Source organism: Microcebus murinus, chromosome 19 (genome assembly GCF_040939455.1).
Source record: "Microcebus murinus isolate Inina chromosome 19, M.murinus_Inina_mat1.0, whole genome shotgun sequence".
Lineage (NCBI taxonomy): Eukaryota > Metazoa > Chordata > Mammalia > Primates > Cheirogaleidae > Microcebus > Microcebus murinus.
In genome coordinates, this window is record NC_134122.1 from 15,117,319 (window position 1) to 15,137,764 (window position 20,446).

Consider the following 20,446-nt stretch of genomic DNA (forward strand, 5'->3'; position numbering starts at 1 on the left):
CTTGTAAGTATGCTGGCAATTAACCTTTCAACTCAAATATCCTGTCAGGAACTTTTCCTCTGATAAGCCACTGGATATCTGGATGAATATGAAGATTTATGTGCTGTTTGTCTATTTTTTAGTTTGGGGCTTATTTTTTTAAAAACATTCTTGCATAAATGGGCCTTTAATAATAAAATTAACCATTTTTATAGCATTATTCAGAACTTTCTTCATTTCATCTCCAAGTTTTTGATATCAGCATCTCTGTGAAGAAAGCAGTGTGCTCTAATGTCAACACCAGGATTTTCTTTTTTAATGAGGCAAAACTTGTCATGGAGCCAACCACTGATGGGGCACCAGGAGTACAGATGACAGACCTTTGGTTTTCGGATATGAAGACATTAAATATATATTGGCCTTTGTTTTGGGAGGCTCCTAGCTGCAGAAAGTTTTTTTGAATTTCAACATCATTTATAAATCTTACAAATGCTACAGCATGACAAATATTAATGAAAACTACTGATTACCAACCCAGATAGAGAAGCTGCTGCTTTTCAGTTAATTATGCAAAACCTTTTTAGCATCATGTGACGTATCATCAGTAATTCAACTTATGGAGTGTGAAGTCTTTTCAATTGATTATGCTGTATCTTGCCCCAGCAATAATTTTGTGTTGGTATTATTAGATTCTCACCAACTATGTGAATCTTTCTTTTCTGGAATAAGTTCTGTTACTAAATAATTTGGTTCCTAAACCTTTTCACTGAGTATCATTTTTGAACGTAAGTTTTACTGTTTTGATATTCCAAAAACCATTTAAAATAATCAATATCCTTATATATCAAGTGGCTGTGATTTATAGTTACATGTGCTAGATTTCTAAGTCACAAGCCACAGACAATGTACAATAGAATAGGACAACTTGGATGACAAGTCCATATAAAAGCAGCTTTCACTGTAAAGACAGAATTTGTGTCCCTTGTTGCACTAGTATACTGAAGTAACTGAGAAGACTGAAATTCTTCATCACCAACCTTATCAGAAAGGTCTGTAGCTCTATCCTAGAATGGTCCTCTTCTGTTTCACACTTTACGTTCAAAAACTGCAGCACTGAACTGTCAGATTTGTTACACACAAATGTTAACAAAATACAAAAATGAACAAAACCAAACACGAAAATCACAAAAAGTACAAAAACGGCACAAAACAATTCACTTCTAACCTGCACAATCCACGTTTTTGCAATGTTTACAACAAAGTGGCAGGTGATAGCTGAGTTGTGGCACATAAAAATTCCTTCTTTAGAATGAAAAGTTCCCTCCAATTTTCTACCTCGCAGAACCTGTTCACTCCCATAAGTCAGCTGGCAACGCAAAAGGGGAGGCTGGGCGAGTCCATTGTCCTCTTCCTGCCTCCCACCCCACTGTGCAACAGCACGAGGGCCTGCCTATGCACACTGCCATACAGGGATGAAAGATCTCTAACAAAACTGTTAAAAGGGCTATATGATCATTGTTCACTACTGTGAGAACAGCATTATGCAGCACATAAAGGTCAAAAACAGTGTTTTCAGTCACAATTTTATGTGGAACCTCAGCAATATCTCATAGAACCCCAGTTGAGAAACTCACCTCCAATACCAAATAACCTCCTATGAGAGGTCATTTTCATTTGACTTGGATCCTTCTGTGACCTGACTTGCAATATCAGGTTTGGCTCCTCCCTCATTCACCACCTGCATCTCAGATGTTGGTTTTATCTGCCCCAGCTCCTCACTAATCTCTGGTACCACCTGCTGGTTATTTTTTCCTTCTGCTGGGTTGTTTTGATTTAATTTGTCACCAGATTCTAATTTAGTTTCTTGCCCATTTCCCTGCTTTGGGTTAAGCTGTGAGGGGTCCTTAGCATTCTTCACCACCTCCTGGAGATTGTATTTTCTGAACAACGTGTAATCTTTCACAACACTCAGGCAACAGACAGCTTTGATGATTTCTACTACCACCGTGTATTGTGGATTGGTGAGATCCACTTTATTTTCTGAATTGAGGCTGCCCACTATTCCTGTAAAAAAAAAAATATGAAAACACTTAGATTGACAAGGATACTATTAAGCTTGATGGATACAAAAATCCCTTTCTGTTTGGGACTTGTTAAAACAAGATATATACTAATCTGTTCTTCTATGTGGACTTAAAATTCTCTGAACAAATTAATAAATACTAATTAAATCCTGAGACATTTAATAAAAGTACTTTTTTCTCAAAGAAAATTCAATCTTGATTGGAAGACTATCAAAAAAATCTCATATCTAACTTATTAAAATCAGTTAGGTCTGATTTTTTTTTTTTTTTTGGAGATAAGGTCTCATTTTCTTGCCCAGACTAGAGGGCAGTGGTGTCATCAAAGTTCACTCCAACCTCAAATTCCTGGGCTGAAGCAATACTCCTGTTTCAGCCGCCCAAGTAGCTGGGATTATAGGCACATGCCACCACACCTTGTTAACTTTTCTATTCTTTGTGGAGATCGTCTCACTATGTTGCTCAGGCTGGTCTCAAACTCCTAGGTTCAAGTGATCCTCCAGCCTCAGCCTCCCAAAGTGCTGGGATTACCAGTGTGAGCCACTGTGCCCAGCCAGGTCTGATATTATTTTAAGGGCAATTTAACATACTTGGTTCTACACTTAAAAATTTAAGCCTTAAATCTTTAAAAAAAGAAAGTCCTTGCTTGATGTTTTGGCAAGGTGGGGTCGGGAGGGAGGAATGGCAGGGGCAATATATGTAACCCTAACAATATTTGTATCCCCACAATGTGATAAAAGGAAAAAAAAAAAAAAAAAAAAAGAAAGAAAATCCTTAAAAACAAGTTGTTTACCATTGAACACCTCTGTAAAATCACCAAGAGAAACATACCTGCCAATTCTTTGATAACTTCTTCTCTGTTCATGTGACTGTTATTTCGAGATTTATATACAATTTGAAAGGTCCCTTTGTTTGGAGCTTTGAACCATGGTTCCAAAAATGTTTCTGCATATTTTTTCATGTCTTCTAAGAAAGCCTTACATGTGCCTGAGATGGGTAACATTCGTAGAATAACCCGAGTCTTCTTCTTCTTGGTTTTGTACATATCCTGAAGAATATGATGCACCAATTTCTCAGGTTCTAAAAGAAAAAAAAAAAATCAAAGAACAAATAAGATAAATTTTCAGACATTTTAAAGATTCTTGAACCTCTAAAATAAATTTTCATTGGTAGTGAAATATTAATAAATTGACAGAAGAAGAAATTCTATTTTAAATGAATCTAAAAACCAATCATCTTTTCCAACTAATATATCTTCAATGCCTACTATATACTAGTACTGAATTTAATATTTTAACTTTTCATCATATTACTGCTTTTGCTAAAAACAACTGGTCGCGTAGACACAAGTTAACATTTTCGTGATGTCCTGATTTATCCAAACACAACACCATGCTGTTGTCTTCCTATAACAATAGCAACTAACAGAGTAAGAAACATTAAACAGTACATGCTTTTTTACAAAAACAAAACTAAAATCTGTAAGTCAGTTCAAAAGATTTAATTAACCAACTAGTTAAGTTAGTACCTAACTCTAGATCTCAGACCAAGGAGGAATTCTAGAACTATGCAGTGTATAAGATAATGAAGTGGTGGTCCGGAGGCTGCATCCTGCTTACATACAAATTTGTTTGGGGCTGCTCAGTGCTTTCAATATTTTTAAGTTGTTAGTTGATCACATTTAAAAATCAAGAAACTTCTTGAGATTTCCAGCTTCTTTTGAAAAATTGGAAAGTTTGGCATTGTGTTCCCAAATGGCAACAAATGCGATAGCTGAGTAGCAGCTACCCCCTTTAGACAGAACAAGCACTCTTGTTCTGCCTAAAGATATACAAAAGCAGCAGCAAAGGTTTCCACTCTAAAGCCAATGTTATGTCCACCACCCCGTTCTCTCTCTCCATATGCCTCTGCTAATGCAGTGTAGAGAAGATGTGATCAAAGGATTAAGCCATGCCTATGAAGCCATCTTGTAGGCTGTGTTCTCTGAGACAGGAAGATATCCAAGGGTAACACACACCTATCCCAAGTGTCCTGATGAAGACTACATTATTCGCTCCACTCTCCACTGACTGAAATCTTCTTAGCCTCATCTCTGTAGATGCCTTAATGTCACCAACTTCTTTCTTCAAGGCAGCCTCCACATCGTCATCTTCTCCCTCACTTCCAGAGGTCTGTTGATCCTTGTCTGTAAACTATTCACATAAAACCAATAAGCAGAAACTATGTAACAGACCATGTTTAAACATGATAATTAACTACTTATGTGAAATCTCTTGTGGCAGATGGCTCAATATTGACAATAAAGTTTTTCATTAAGAGACCTGAGACACAACTCCCACCAAAATGCAGAGGATGAAGGGAGTCCCTCAGAATGTGGTATGTATAATTTGAAAATGTTTTCAAAAGCATCTTGACAGTCTGAGACAACACATTTCTGAAGGAAATGTGCTCACCAGATGAACCATTTCAGAGTGGACCTTTATACCATCACTAGGTATCTCTGTGCCTGATAAGACATTCTCCTTTTGGTGAGATTAGACCATATGTAAAGAATTAAAAACCCTTACTCCTGTTCTACTAAGGAAAAGGGCACAGCAAGCTCAAGAACTTGCTCAAGGTACCAGTGTAGACAAGACATGCACCTGCTGCCTCGTTCTCTGCCCTACCAATGGGGTTGCCAATCAGGCATTAATAATTGTGCACATTTATGAAGCCTTTATTACATACCAGGATGTACTTTATGTACATAAAAGCAACTCTCTACCCAAATTTATGAAGTACTATCATTATTCTCTTTTTTTATCTAATTCAACAGAAGTAATGTGCCCACTCCCAGAGCTGGTAAATGATGAGGCTTGAATTCAAATCCCCTCTGTGTTATCTCTCTTCCTTTAATTCCTTGGTGCCCATGTGTGTACTGGTCCAGATTCTAAGCCAATAACGTAGTGACTTCTAAACTGTGAAGGGACAATGAGGTTTTAGGTGGTGTTGGTAAAAAGTTTTTTTTTTTCCTTAGGCATTCTGAAGCAGAAAGTTTTTAACTTTTAAAATGTACTTTTATGTACATTTGAGAAATAATTACCGCTAGTACCGAACCCACTATCGCAGAGATATCATTGCATAGGAAAAACACACATTATTACTGCCAACCTCACAAAGATGTCACGAGACATACATGTTTCTGAAAGAGCTTCAGCACATCACCTGGCCCACAGGAAGCAATAAATAAACAGGAGCTACTGTGATTAATGACGGAAGAAAAGCCAAAGTGCAAGCACAAGACGGACCAGACAGGAGTCTGCACGCCAGACAGCGCAAGGAGAGGACAGAAGCGAGGACACACCCCCTGGCCGTCACGCACGTGACAAAACGCGCACACGCATAAAGAGGCAGCCGGCTCTCAGGCCTTCCCTCCTCCCTGAAAGGCCTTCTGCCCGCCAACGCCAGAACCGGTACCTTTTCTGGCCCATACATGTCGTCGCCGTACTCGTTGAGGAGGCTGTAGGCCTCCTCCACGCACTTGCGTTCGTTCATGTTGCAGGTGATGAGGATGCCCTGAAGGCCAGGCTCCAGCTGCCGGGGCCCGCCGGCGTCGCAGCGCCGAGCCCGCTTGGCCGGCACGTACTGAGCCTTGCCCTTGCGCTTCCCGCCGCCAGGCTGAGTAGGTTGCTGGACGGGCGCCGCCATGGTGCCTGCGAGCTGAGACGAACGATAAACGAGCTTCTTTCTGCACGGTTCTCGGCGTCCCGCCCTCCGCTGGCGCGGGCTGCTTACGTCAAGTGTGCGCGACGGCCTCTCCCAGCCCGCCTCCAAGCTTCATTCCGTACTGCGTGGGGTCCTAAAGCCGGTCGGCGGCAGGCGGTGGAAAGGTGGAGCAAGGCCTGCCTCTGCCCTGCCGGTCGCGAAGATCAACATGCACTCACCCTCACCTCACCACCTGGAGGGGTTTCCCTGGAGAAGTGTTCTGCGAGTGGAGCCTGCTTGTAAACTTAGTTTCTGGGCCTCAGCTCGATACAGCCTGTGCTTGCAAAGAACCTTTTCACTAAAACGTTTATGTTCATTGATTCCTTCGGTTAATGTTTACTTCGGTAACTATGTGCTAGTCATTGTCCTAAGTACTGAGGTTGGGGCCATTAGAAGAGCAAGACACTGTTCATTGCCCTTATAGGCCAAAGTTTCTTGTAAGTAAGTGGGGCCTTCCAAACCATCCTACTTACTTTTTTTCCATAGTGAAAGGTGCATATTCGACAGACATTCCTGCAGTGCTCCTGTTGCAGGATTCCAAATCTAGAAAGAAAAATAAGACACAAGGTACGAAGAATTCAGTGAGAGACCTGATTATCAGAATGAGATATAGTATATTATAATACAGGGAAACTTGACCAAATATATATATATATATGTTATTTTTTTATTTTTTTAAGCAGACGGGGCTTCGTTATGTTGCCCAGGCCTGATCTCGAACTCCTGGGCTTAAGCTATCCTCCTGCCTCAGCCTTTAGAGTATCCCGGATTACAGGTGCAAGCCACCACACGCGGCTTTGGCCAAATTCTTAATAGTACATTGTCACTGGCTGGTCCAATGGTAGTGGGTTATCAGAACTTACTAACATTAGTGTCACTAAAGTTGGTAGACAACCTCCCACTGCTAAATTTGACTGCCTACAAAATAATGATAATGAATTGTCACTATTGTGAAAATTATATATTTTAACTTGTAAAATATATTAATACCGAAAGTATTGTCCTTATCAATTTCTTCATACAGTGTTACAACACTGATATCATAACAAGTGATAGGGACATTTTTGGTGAATTGTCATTGTGCACTTGGTTTGGACAGGAAAGTCACATTCCTTGCTTCTGAACAAAATCATTAGGAGCCAAAAGACTGTTTTTACTTTGTTGCCCTAGGATAGATTACCTAATCCAGTGACCCAAAAATGTGGAGTGGATTATAGTAGAAAGTCAGGAATAAAGAACCTCTTATTTATTGTACTGCAAGCATCTCTGAGTTCCATTCTTATAGCTCTCATGAGAAAGTAATGCTGATATGAAGTAATAGCCTGGAAATTTGTACACATATAAAAGAAACTGCATTAATAGTAAGGGAAAATATCTTTCCTCTAATGAAATATGCCTTCCTAGGCCGGGCGCGGTGGCTCACGCCTGTAATCCTAGCACTCTGAGAGGCCGAGGCAGGAGGATCACTCAAGGTGAGGAGTTCGAGACCAGCCTGAGCAAGAGTGAGACCCCTGTCTCTACTAAAATTAGAAAGAAATTAATTGGCCAACTAAAAACATATAGAAAAACTTAGCCGGGCATGGCTGTAGTCCCAGCTACTTGGGAGGTTGAGGCAGGAGGATTGCTTGAGCCCAGGAGTTTGAGGTTGCTATGAGCTAAGCTGATGCCACAGCACTCTAGCCCAGGCAACAGAAGTGAGACTCTGTCTCAAAAAAAAAAAAAAGGAAATATGCCTTCCTATTTTTTCCATACCTGTTCCCCAATATTTAAAAACCCACTCTTTCAGCTAGATAGGTAAGCAATCCCTTCAGAGTCAATGTCATAATATTCTCCACACCCCTAAAGTGGGAATCCATTTCCTCTTACTTTGCATAGCTAGAAGCCAACTTGAAATTTATAAATCCCTTGTGTTAGGGTTGCACCTTTCACAGCGTTTTGCTTGTGGTGAACAAATGTAGGAGTGCTGTGCGTTTTACTGACTTAGTTATATTTAAGTCTCATGTTCTGAGATTTGTTGTGTGTGAAGCAACTAAATGTTAAAAAGTAATTAGCTTAATGCTGAACTGCGTGGTTAACTGTTTTCATTATGTGTGTATAATTTTATTTATTTATTTATTTATTTTTTGAGACAGAGTCTCACTTTTGTTGCCCAGGCTAGAGTGAGTGCCGTGGCGTCAGCCTAGCTCACAGCAACCTCAGACTCCTGGGCTCAAGCCATCCTTCTGCCTCAGCCTTCCAAGTAGCTGGGACTACAGGCATGCGCCACCATGCCCGGCTAATTTTTTCTATATATATTAGTTGGCCAATTAATTTCTTTCTATTTATAGTAGAGACGGAAGTCTCGCTCTTGCTCAGGCTGGTTCGAACTCCTGACCTTGAGCAATCCGCCTGCCTTGGCCTCCCAGAGTGCCAGGATTATAGGCATGAGCCACCGCCCCCGGCTAATTTTATTTCTTTACATAACTTTATCTTCCCTTAGGTTTTTTTTTTTTTTTGCTTAAATTACTATAATTAAGATTAGAGTCTCTGATAATAAGGTGTTAACTGTCCTATTCCACCCTGCAGAGTAGGACAAATGGAAAACGTTGGTTTCCTTTTCAGGGTGCCCCCTTCTGGCCAACTATGGAAGTGATTTCATAAGAAACTGGATACTTGAGGGTTTTCCAAACATGTCTTCTTATTTAATACTACTATTCTAAGGGGCAACGGTAGAGAAATAACCAGATTCTATCACCAGCAGAGGAAGACTGGGGTAGCACACATACCATGACTACTTTCTCTATAGTTTTGGTCTAAATTGTAGTTAACATTTGTTGTTTTTGTTTGCCTAACAAATGAACCCCCTGCCTTTGTTGAGGGGAAAATCCATCATTGGATGAGTCTTGAGTGAAAGGCAGGGTCCCAACCTTGCACCGTGGAAGCTTGAGATGTTATCTATCCCTCCTTACCTGTTCTGTGGTGTGGGTGCATCACCTCAGCTTCAACAATCGGATACTCCTATCTGGGAGTGAGAATTGGGAGCAAATGTATGCAGAAGCAGGGCCTGTCTAGAATTCATCCCACCAGTGGCAGAGGCATCCTGAACCTGGTGTCAGCAGCACAGCAGCCATTCCAGAATTGGAGGCAGGGGTACCTTCTCCAGCCCCTTGTTGCTGGTTCCAGCCTGCTAGTTTCCCCCACCTATGCTTGGCACTTCTTCCTTCAGCCTTTCCTAAAATTCTGTCAAGCTACCCAAAAGGCTTCCAATAAATTCCTTTTCAGCCTCAATTTGCCAGAATATGTTTCTATTTGACTTACGACTAAGAATGTTGGCTGGTGTTAAGTGTTTCACACTGCTTTCTCTGTGGTCTTTTTTATCCATAGTCTTGGCAATTATTAGGTTACTATATTTTTTATTTTATTTTAATTTTTGAGACAGAGTTTCCCTCTGTTGCCCAGGCTATAGTGCTGTGGCATCAGCCTAGCTCACAGCAACCTCAAACTCCTGGGTTCAAGCAATCCTCCTGCCTCGGCCTCCCGAGTAGCTGGGACTACAGGCTAATTTTTTCTGTTTTTAGTTGTCTGGTTAATTTCTTTCTATTTTTTTTAGTAGAGAAAGGGTCTCGCTTTTGCTAAGGCTGGCCCTGAACTCCTGACTGTAAGGTTTTTCGGCAGCGGTGAAAAGAAAAGACAGAGAGAGCAAGAGTGGGACCAAACCACGTGGCTTTATTTAGTGCTCCCAGACAAGGTTCTGGGGCCCCTTGGGGCCCCAGAAGTCACCCCCATTTGAAGGAGGTGCGGCATTTTATACCCTTTGGGCCAGGCTAGGGACTTTTGGTGGGAAGAGCTGGGGTGACCTTTGGTAGTCATTGAGAAACAGGAGGGGCTGGCAGTATTTGCGAATCCAGGAGCCAAAACTTTCTTATCCGGGTGGACATCTGGGTGTGGTTCCTCTCAGTGGGTCTGGTCCCATGAGCCTTTTCTTTTTTGATCTAGGCAGATGAGGGGGTCCACCACCAGCCTTACATTCTGGCCTTTTGGTTATGATGGGTGCCGCTCTTTCTGAGTACTTCCTGCTAGGAAGGGGCGTAGTTAGGGGCTATAGGCCAGGGTTGGCTGGTGGAGGGGTGGTTGGTAGTGGGGAGTACGGATGAAGAAGTAGTTGGTTTACTGTCACTCGTGACAGCTCTTGTAGGTGGCGCTGGAGGAACTGTAAAAGACAGGAGCAAAGAGTTAATTGAGGGACCACTATGACAGGGAAACAAGGACCCAGAGCAGAGGAGGTGGTTGTGGTCACAGTACGCCTGTACTGTGGTTGGTAAGGCAGCGTCCATGAAGTTGTAGGTTGGGGTCAGTGTGGGAGGTGAGAGAGCACACTCAATCTGCATAGGGTTGGCCTGTAGGCTCAGGTTCTTAAAGGGGAACACAAGTAAGCAGAGTGGAGCATAAGGGAGCTGATGAGGGAGTTGTTTGGGGTTAGAAATGTTTAAAGGGACAGCAGCCAGCAGGAGTCGCTGAAGGGAGGCACAGAGGAAACAGTGGGAAATATTAGGGATTATTTTAGAGGAATTTAGGAAGGCGAGGGTATGAAAAGACCTGTAGATGCTGTCCTAGGGAAAGCTTTAGTGCTTCTCTGGTGAGAGAGGCTGCCACACCCAGTGCCCTAAGGCAAGGCGGCCAGTTGTTTGGATAAATAAACCAACGGAGTACAGGTGGGTAGGTTCCAGGAGCCCAAAGGCTGGGCGAGAACACCGAGGGCCAGGATCTGGTGCTGGTCTGTGTAGAGGTAAAAGGGTTTTTCAGGATGAGGGAGTCTTAGACGTGGTGCCTGGAAGCTTTAGAAATGCATGGCAGACAGCCCGGGTGTTTAGCAAAGGGCCAGTGGAGGCATCGCGGGCTGCCCTATAGAGGGACTCAGCAATGTGAGAGAAGATAGGGATCTAGTGTTGGAAGAAACCAACAAATCTAAGGAAGGACAGAATCTGTTTAGCGGTGGTGGGTGGTTGGAGATCGGGAAGAGCCCGTTGGCCGTCAACAGTGAGATCTCGTGATGTGGGGGTGAGACAAAGCCTAAGGTAAGTGACTGTGGGCTCGGACAGCTGGACCTTGGACGGGGACACTCGATAGCCCTTGGAAGCAAAGAAGTTAAGTAGAGAGGCAGTGTGGGTCTTAGAGTGCCGTAAAGAGGGGCTACAGAGCAGTAGATCATCAACGTATTGGAGAACAGTGCTAGGCTGTAAGGGACATTGGAGTAGGTTTTGGGCCAAAGCCTGACCAAATAGGTGGGGGCTGTCCCCGAAACCCGAGGGTGTACAAGTTCAGGCAGGAGAGGGCATGTAGGGCTTGGTAAGGAGGGAGAGGCTGTGGGTGGGGCTGAGGAATCTGGAGAGATAGAAGAAGGGTGGAGGTTTGGGAGGAAAAGTGGAGGGTGGTGCCTAGTTTGGTTAATAAGTTTTCTTTTAATAGTGAAGTGGGATGGGAGGGCATGATAAGGAAGGAGTGGGTGATGGGACAGTAATATATTAGACAGGTTAGGGGACCGGTAGTAGGGGGCCATGAAGAATTGCCATCAATACCCATAACCGACACCTGGGAAGGATAAGTAAGGCCTGAAAAAGAAGGTAGGACAGAGTAGGTAGCCCCTTGTGTAGACCAGAAAGGACACCGTCTTACCGGTTACCTTGATTGTTAACCTAGGCTCTGCAAGAGTGATTGGGGTCACAGAGCCAGGGCTTGTCAGTCTTCTGCAGCCAAGCCCAAAACTGTCATTGGCAGGTCTGGGGGTGGGAGGACTGACCCTCTGGACATTTGTCCTAAGGGGCACTCTTCTAGTGTCCCTCTTGACCACAGGCCGGACAAGGTTCAGTGGGCTGACGTGGCATCGGGCACCAGTTGGCCCAGTGGCCTTCCTTACCACACTTGAAGCAGGTCCCCTGTGGAGTGCAGTTGGTTGCTTTAGACGAGGTCGATGGCTTTTCACGCCCTGCCAGCCACAGGGCTGCAACCAAGGCTTGGGTTTGCAGGTGTGCCTTTTGGTGGACATGGGCTTCCTTTTGGGCCTCTGCCTGTTCATCTCGGGAACTAGAGATTTTAAATGCCATGTTTACCAGGTCTTGGATGGGGGTCTGAGGGCCTTCTGCGTTTTTAAGTTTGTGTCTAATATCACTGGGTGATAAAGTGAGTTGCAAGGACAGTGACCCCTGCTGGGGAAGTAGGGTCTAAATGGGTATATTGGATGAGAGCATCTGTAAGGCGGCTGAGGAAGGCTGTGGGATTTTCATCTGGCTTCTGAGTGACTTCTTTAAGCTTATCATAATTAACAGCCTGATGGGCAGCGGCCTGGAGGCCAGCAAGAACGCATTGCAGCATGTGATCTCAGTGGGTTCTACCATCTTGGCCAGTGAGGGGGGTCTGGCTGGTATTTCCAGTCTGGCTCATTGTGTGCAGCCTTGGCCCTGACTGACATGGTGCAGTATGTTAGATGGACTTGGTCAGCATGCCCCTGAGCCGCCGTCTAGACATGTTCCTTTTCATCAGTAGTAAGAGTAGAGGCAAGGATAACAAAAATGTCATGCCAGGTCAAATTGTATGCTGTGTAACATAGCGGAACTCTTTAGTGTGAGCCGTGGGGTTGTTAGAAAAGGAGCCTAAATGATTTTCAATCTGAGAGAGATCAGAAAAGGAGAAGGGAACATGGACGCGAACAACCCCTTTGGCACCAGCTACCTCTCTCAGGGGGCAAAGAAGGGTTTGGTCTAAGGGTCCTGAGTGGGATCGAGTGTGGTGACTGACAGGGGATATCGGCAGAGAGCCAGCGCAAGCAGTAACGGTGGCACCAGCCTGAGCAAGAGGGAGACCCTGTCTCTACTAAAAACAGAAAAAAAATTAGCTGGGTGTGGTGGTACAGGCCTGTAGTCTCAGCTATGTGGGAGGTTGAGACAGGAGGATCGCTGGTCTCAACCTCCCTAAGCTCAAGCTCCCGTCTCAGCCTCCCAGAGTGCTACGATTATAGGTGTGAGCCACTATGCTCAGCCAAGAAGGGAAATTCTTTAACAAAATAGTAAAAAGTGAAATAAAATGCATGCTCCCTGCATGCCTTGCCTCTGCGAACAGTTCCTGCCTCACATTTGATCGAATGACATCCCAAGTCTTTCACTGGCTATGATTCACTTGTCATACTTGTGGTTTCATCACAACCACAGGGTGCGTGAGAAACTCACCTAACAGCCTGATCTCCCAGGTTGGAACCTAACTTTGAACTCAAGTGAACTTAAGTTGGTCCCTAGATAATTCACATTTGGCCTGGCTCTTAAAACTCCTACATGCATCCTACTCAGTGCTGCTGGGTGTCCTGAACTGATCCCTGCCACCTCCAATTTGTTTCATCCCACCGTTGCCTGAGTCCCAATTTTGACAGGTTTGCTTCTCTCTTCTTATGTTTACCAGTTTATTATAAAAGATATAAGTCAGATATAGCCAAATAGATGTATAAGGCAAGAAAAAGTAGTGGAGGAAGATGGAGCAGGCAGGTAATCCTAGTAAGTAACTGCGATTAAAAATATCCTCCATCCTTTGTATTCTGTCAAAGCAGCTTACTGCAATGAAACACCCTTTTCATTATAACTTAGATGATGTTTTCTTTTTTCTATCACAAAGCCAGCCACCGACTGTAAATTCCCTTTTTTTTTTTTTTGAGTTGTAAACAAATAGCTGAACAGTTTTGTTTTCAGTGGTCAGAAGACTACTTGTTAACCAAACTTTGCTTAAGTTTCTCTCCTTCCCCCAGGACCCTGAACTTTGACCCACCCTCAGCCTGAGTCAATATACAACCTGACTTTATGCCCCACCCAAGAACAGGCTGACTTCAAGGTGAAACATTCTCCAACCAACACCAAAGATCGGATTTTGCCACCCTCCATCCTGCCCTTCTGCTCCCACCTTCTTTCCTATCTTGTTTGCTCCTCCCTATGAAAGAAAGGCCTTGTCTGCCTACCCTTTGAGATGCTTGCAGATCTCATAGCAAGTGCTTTCCCCTATTGTAATACTTCTTTAGGATAAAGCCACTTCTTACCTAAACCCAAATTTATTTTATTTCACAATGTCTGGAAACAGCCCCAGGGCAATAACAATTATACCCTTCCAAAGGGCATTACAACCCCACTTTCCATCTCAACCCATTTCATCTGCCTGTGAGTCTCCAGCTTTCCCAGGCTTTGTAGCTTCTCTCAGTATAAATGGCTCCTTCTATGATGGTGTGAGCAACCTGGCACACCTTCAGAGGAAGATTTCCAGGAAGATCTTACTAGGCTTTCAATGACCTTTTGCTGGACCAGGATTGACCTTTGCTCATAGTTGCTTGCCTCACATCTCTGCTTCCCAGGCTAGGTTGTTTCCTTAGTTTTATTTTTTTTAATTAATTAATTAATTAATTTATTTTTGAGACAGAGTCTCACTCTGTTGCCTGGGCTAGAGTGCTCTGGCATCAGCCTAGCTCACAACAACCTCAAACTCCTGGGCTCAAGCCATCCTCCTGCCTCATCCTCCCAAGTAGCTGGAACTACAGGCATGAGCCACCATGCCCAGCTAATTTTTTCTATATATTTTTAGTTGGCCAATTAATTTCTTCCTATTTTTAGTAGAGATGGGGTCTCGCTCTTGCTCAGTCTGGTTTTAGAACTCCTGACCTCGAGCAATCTGCCCACCCCGCCTCCCAGAGTGCTAGGATTACAGGCGTGAGTGACCACGCCCAGCCTCCCTTAGTTTTAAATGAAAAACATACTCAGTGATTGAAGAATCTAGCAAAGTCACTCAAACTCTTTGTTTATATTTATAGGAGGAAAGGAAATTATAAGACAATTACATTCATACATCAAGAGGAAAAGCAACAGTATCTGTCTCGTTTAGAAAAATGAACATGTCAGTTCATTAGTTCCATAAACAATCATTTAGTAAACAATTAATCATATGTGAACTCTTCCAGGAATTACCAAATCCCTTGCCATAGGCTTCAGCAATTAAATCTGATGTTCAGATAACAGGATACAAATCAGAGTTTTATTGACTGTTCTTTTTCCTGTTTCTCTGTAGAACTGTTGAAAATGTTTTCCTTTATAAAAGATTTTTCTTGTTACTGTTGTTGAAATTATTTGGAGAAAATATTCATAACTTCAAACTATTTTACATTTGAGAAAATATTTAGCCAACCTTGGCTAATGAGATAGGAATCCAGGAGAGACTGAGAGAATGTTCCAGATGACTTTTTTTTTTTTTTTATCATTTTGACTTAATTATGGCAATTCCATAAAACATTTCCCACTTCCCACCCCATCCCCCACCCCAGCTCTCTGCAAATGAAAGAAAAGCTCACTGGGGCTCTGAGAATGCCTGCCATTTTTTTCTCTGCTCACCAGTACCAGAGTTGGTCAATGTGGGAGCCAGGATCTCCTGTGAAGAAAAGGAATTGAAAGACAGGGTCTCATTACACATACATTATGTCACCTTGCCTTTCTCTGCATTCCCCTTCCCTTGGATTTTATGGGTAGGCAGAAATGAAGTTTATGGGATATTTTGACATATTCATTGTCAAGATCTTTGCTCCAGCCAAACTGATTCTAGGTATAATCAAACAATTCAACATTAAAGTAAAAGGACATTACCTTCTAACTGAGTCACTTTTAGGCTGTATGACTTATATCAGGGTTATCTGTTCTCTACTAGCCTTCATTTCATCATATAAAGAAATGGACATAGTACTCCTTAGCTCATAGAGCTGCTGTGAGAAATAAATGATGTAAGCTATATAAAACAGCTAGCATACAAAAAACATTCAAAAAGTGGTAATTCTCTTCTACTCTACATAAGGGATGGTTCCAACTATGGTTCTGTTTTCCTCGTTGTTGCTGTCCTTGTTATTATTGTCTTATGATGAAAGAAAAAAGTTGAGGAAAATGGTATGTTAGAAGAATCTCCTAAAAGCCTGGTCTTGGCTGGGAAGTACGTTTATCTATTTGGGTTTTTCTTAAGACAGGTGGGTATAAGAATTATTCAAATAGCTTAGCTCAGAATCTTTCTTAGATGAAGACTGAATAGCACTGGGTTACTCTCTAGGATTAAACCTGGGTTGGGATGCAGGGAGATTACATTTCAGTTGTGTGCTGGAGAAGGCCTGATTCATTTCCAGAGAAAATGGAGATCCCCATGAAATAATGGATATGGGTAATGATTACCAATAGCTGCATTAGGTGAAAAGCTGATGGAATCTTATAATAGATGGATCAGGCTGATGCCTTAACATTACAAAAGGAAAGCCAACTAGATATTATGTTTCTTCAGATATGATACAATAGAATTACACAGTACTATTTATGCAATCTTTTCTGCTAAAAAGTGATCTAGCCTCTAGATGTAACTATCAGTTTATAAACTACAGGGGACAGAAAAATATGTTAAATTCAACCATGTTGAAATTAGCAAAATCAACACTGAATTTGGGAAACGTTGCATAGGGCAATGCCCTATCTTCTATAACAAACTACAGAGAAAAAGAAGAGGGAGATGGAATTTACAGATTAAAAGAAACTTAAGATATATGTCAATAAAATGCAATGTGTTGGCTTTGTTTGCGCCCTGACCTGGAAAAATAAATCAACTGTAAAACAAAATTTTCTGAGTTAACCTGGAAAAATGCAAGAACAAGACCTTATCTCTACTAAAAATAGAAAAATTAGCCAGTTGAATAAAAAGATAAAAATAATTAGCCAGGCATGGTGGCATGAGCCTATAGTCCCAGGTACTCAGGAGGCTGAGGCAGGAGAATCACTTGAGCCCAGGAGTTTGAGGTTGCAGTGAGCTATGATTAACACCACGTCACTCTAGTCCAGGAAACAGAGAAAGACTCTGTCTCAAAAACAAAAACAAAACACAGTATTAAGGATATTTGATGATGATTATTATTGTGGCTTTTTTAGGTGTTATAATGGTGCTGTGATTAGGTTAAAAGAGTCAGTTGTGAAAGAAAAAGGGCTGCATTTTCATCTTGACACTGAGCAATTTCTTTAACTCTACCATAATTAACAGTGGTCCTTTTAATCCCTTCTATGACACAGGAAAGCATAAGGTTTCACTCCGCCATGAGGAGCTCTTTGTTGGTAACCTCAATTCAGGTTCTGTTCTGGGACTGCTGTGGGGCCAGTGGTGTAAGTATAGGGTTGTCTTCAATTGAGAGCATCTGCATACTCCCTAGCCTTGGACCAAATACGGCCCCTCTCCTCAGAAGTAGTACAAGTGGATAAAATTATATGGATCTCTCCATGAAAGGCCATAGGAAAGTGTGAGATATTCTAATTCTTTGGAGAGCTTTGAAGGATCAGCTGAGAAGCTGCCCAGTTTGGTTTCTATTTGAGACAAATCAGACATAGAAAAAGAGATTTGGACTTGGATAATGTCTTCCGAGCCAGCAATCTCTCAAAGAGGGAGCTGGTATATGGGTGGGGAGGGATTTTGAAATGGCTGGCTGGAGCAATTACAGCCTAGCACGAAGGGTGGAGACAGGGTAGAAAAGAGAGGAGGGAGGAAACAGGGAGAAGTGAAGATGGCAGAATTAAAGGGTTAAATCAGGGGTCCTCAAACTTTTTAAACAGCGGGCCAGTTCACTGTCCCTCAGACTGTTGGAGGGCTGGACTATAGTTTTAAAAAAACTATGAACAAATTCCTATGCACACTGCACATATCTTATTTTGAAGTACAAAAACAAATGGGCAAAAACACCCGCATGTGGCCCGCGGGCCATAGTTTGAGGACTCCCGGATGGTGGCACTGAAGGAAGGCAGTGATATGGAGGGAGAACAGGGTGAGCAGAAAGGGAAACATCATCCAAGTCAAAGGAGGATAGGGGAAGAGATGTAGAAGTAAGAAATAACATGCAGCAGGTGGAGCGAAGATCAGGATGTTAAGCAAGTTCAAAGAATGCCTAATGTAGGGAACTTCAGACCATTTTCTGAATTGGAAGCAATAAAGGTAGAATTGCAGAATGGTATTATGATTAAGAGATCCAGGCCGGGCGCGATGGCTCACACCTGTAATCCTAGCACTCTGGGAGGCCAAGACAGGTGGATTGCTCGAGGTCAGGAGTTCGAAACCAGCCTGAGCAAGAGCGAGACCCCATCTCTACTATAAATAGAAAGAAATTAATTGGCCAACTAATACATATACAAAAAATTAGCTGGGCATGGTGGCATATGCCTGTCCCAGCTATTCGAGAGGCTGAAGCAGCAGGATGGCTTGAGCCCAGGAGTTTGAGGTTGCTGTGAGCTAGGCTGCTGCCACGGCACTCACCCTAGCCTGGGCAACAAAGTGAGACTCTGTCTCCAAAAAAAAAAGATCCATTTTGGGGCCAAATCTCCTGGTCATCTAATTTATATTGTGACCAGGCTGTACTGAAATAGAAGACTAAACGTTTGGGCTGGATGGAGGTCAGTAAGTCTCAAAGTTGTCAAATTCTTAAGGAGACATCCCAATGGGGAGTCTTTAGGTGGGGCTGACTAAACATTACCCATAGCAATAACTAGGAGGAAAAAAAAGGAAGGACTTTAGGGGTGGTTATGCATCTACAGTGAGAGTCTGAGAAGGGCATCCCTGACTCAGATTACCTGCAGAGTTCTGACCAGACATTGGGTATTCCTGAAATCAGATCCAGCCAGGAAATGGGTGTCTCCATGTTCTGACCCAGACTGAAACCTTGAGATCTTCCCCAAAGCCAGGCATCCCTGCATCTGCGTGAAGACTGAGAAGGGCGGTTAGGAGGTATCCTTCCAAGGAACTCCCTCGATGGGTAGACCTGGCACCGGATTTTCCATACTAGACCACACCAAAGAGCTACCACCCCTGGACTCAAGCACATGGCCATTTCCAAAGTCCATGAGACTCACTAAGTTCTGAATAATATTGAGAGCACTGAGAAGGATGTCCTAGGAGCTGTGCAACAGAGGAGGGAGCAGTTTCAAGACAGAAGTATAAAAGTGATCTCCCCATATGGGCCATCAAAATGTTAGCGTGGGAACTATCACCATGGGCTGAGAAAGAATTCTTGACTCAAAGATTAGGATAGGTTTTAAAGAAAGAAGTTTCTTTTACTTTCCAAAAGAGGAAAGGGCATGGCATAAAAGAAAGAAAGAAAGAAGAAATGAGGATGAAGGGTTTGGGCTTTATTTATTTATTTTTTTGAGACAGAGTCATGCTCCATTGCCCCAGGCTAGAGTGCAGTGACATCATCATAGCTCATTGTAAATGCAAACTCCTGGGCTCAAGCAATCCTCCTGTCTCAGCCTCCCAAGCAGCTGGGACAATGGACACATGCCACCATGCCCAGCTAATTTTTCTAATTTTAGTAGAGATGGGGTCTCACCCTTGCTCAGGATGGTCTCAAACTCCTGATCTCAAGTGATCCTCCTATCTTGGCCTCCCAGAGTGTTAGGATTACAGGTGTGAGCTACAATGCCTGACCAGGGTTTGGGCTTTTTATTGGTGTTATAAAAGGTAAAGAAAAAAAGTACTTATTGTTGCAAAATGATAACAGAAGGCAGCTGTGTTTGTCTCTCTTCTCTGCTAGGCTGGCTTTATCAGTCTTATCAGAATGTGTTCTGGCGGATATGGGGGAGGGTCATTCCCCTCCTGTCTGTGGGAACTCTTCAAGTGCTGTAAAACAAACTCTTAAAGAGAAAAACCCAAGCCACAGGTGGTTAAGCAAACAAAGGGGCAGTTGTGTGCTGTGATTCCCCCACTTTTTTTCTCTGTTAGATAGTTTATTAGCAAAGCCATCCTCTCACTGCACACTTTCAAAAGGCCCAGCAACATCCTGTGCCAAAGGATTGGGAGCTCTTATGGAGCCTGGCCCTCCATTACCATCTCAGGGACAGCTCCTTATGCGCTGAGGCAGATAGAGAGGACATACAGGTAACCCAGCAACACCTCATGCTGAGCATTTGAGGGCCTTCCTCAAAGTATGGAACCCCCCCCCATGGCCACTCCAGGGGCAGTTTCACAGGCACTGAGGCAGATAGTAAAGACACACACACCTTCAAGAGGCCCAGCAACACCCTCATCCAGGTGCACTGGGGCCTCCCGCAGAATCTGGTCGCCCATGGCCTCCACAGGAGCAGTTTTACAGGTGCTGAGGCAAATAGAGAGGAACTTCACACCTTCAAAAGGCCCAGAAACACCCTGTGCCCATATCTTTGGGTCTATACCTCAGAGATTGGCTCCCCAAGATGCTCCAGTGGCAGCTTAACAAGCACTGAGGCAGGCAATGAGGATGCATGTACCTTCTAAAGTCCCAGCAATACCCTACGCTGGGAGATTGGGTTCATCTTGTGGAACCTGGCCCCAAATGTCCACCCAAGGGGCAGCTCCACAGGTGCTCAAGCAGATAGTGAGGACCTGTACAACCAGAGTCCCAGTAATACCCTGTGCCAGTGCATGGGGGCCTCTCCTGAGAGCATATAGGCCTGTAGCCACCTTCACAGGCAATGTGGCAGATAATGAGGATATGAACAACTGCAAAAGGTCTAGCAACACCCTTAGCCAGGACCTTGGGGGCCTCCTGTGGAGTCTGGCCCACCTTAACAGGTGGTGGGGCACTGAGTGAGGATGTGCACACCTTCAAGTGG

At 43.4% G+C, this 20,446-nt stretch overlaps 2 protein-coding genes and 1 long non-coding RNA gene across 3 annotated transcripts in view; 1 reads left to right on the forward strand and 2 right to left on the reverse strand.

The window, feature by feature from the left end:
• Nucleotides 1-285: 285 nt before the first annotated feature.
• THUMPD1 (THUMP domain 1 NAT10 acetyltransferase adaptor) lies at nucleotides 286-5,799 on the reverse strand. The gene is made up of 4 exons (XM_012790201.3): nucleotides 5,517-5,799; nucleotides 4,078-4,252; nucleotides 2,892-3,140; nucleotides 286-2,043 (listed from the first exon to the last, which is right to left on the reverse strand). The coding sequence occupies exons 1-4, from the start codon at nucleotides 5,745-5,747 to the stop codon at nucleotides 1,634-1,636; spliced, it is 1,065 nt and encodes a 354-aa protein (XP_012645655.2). The 5' UTR covers nucleotides 5,748-5,799; the 3' UTR covers nucleotides 286-1,633.
• A 3,699-nt stretch (nucleotides 5,800-9,498) lies between these two features.
• LOC142862423 (uncharacterized) overlaps nucleotides 9,499-20,446 on the reverse strand; it is a 32,522-nt gene continuing 21,574 nt past the window's right edge. The window contains exons 2-4 of the long non-coding RNA XR_012913488.1: nucleotides 18,431-18,564; nucleotides 15,151-15,227; nucleotides 9,499-9,993 (exon numbers count right to left, since the gene is read on the reverse strand). This is a non-coding gene — a long non-coding RNA (uncharacterized LOC142862423). The remainder of the gene's footprint in view (nucleotides 9,994-15,150; nucleotides 15,228-18,430; nucleotides 18,565-20,446) is intronic.
• Nucleotides 10,536-20,446, forward strand: part of ACSM3 (acyl-CoA synthetase medium chain family member 3) — a 43,567-nt gene continuing 33,656 nt past the window's right edge. Inside the window, exon 1 of the mRNA XM_075995161.1 lies at nucleotides 10,536-10,858. The gene's annotated coding sequence lies outside the window, so the exon portion shown is untranslated. The remainder of the gene's footprint in view (nucleotides 10,859-20,446) is intronic.

Coding starts and splice junctions, on each gene's coding strand:
- THUMPD1 (XM_012790201.3), bottom strand. CDS start 5,747: ATGGCGGCGCCCGTCCAGCAACCTACTCAGCCTGGCGGCGGGAAGCGC. Junction 3,141..4,077: donor CATCAGGACACTTGGGATAG/GTGTGTGTTACC, acceptor TTTTTCTTTTAG/AACCTGAGAAATTGGTGCAT. Junction 2,044..2,891: donor AGTTATCAAAGAATTGGCAG/GTATGTTTCTCT, acceptor TTTTTTTTACAG/GAATAGTGGGCAGCCTCAAT.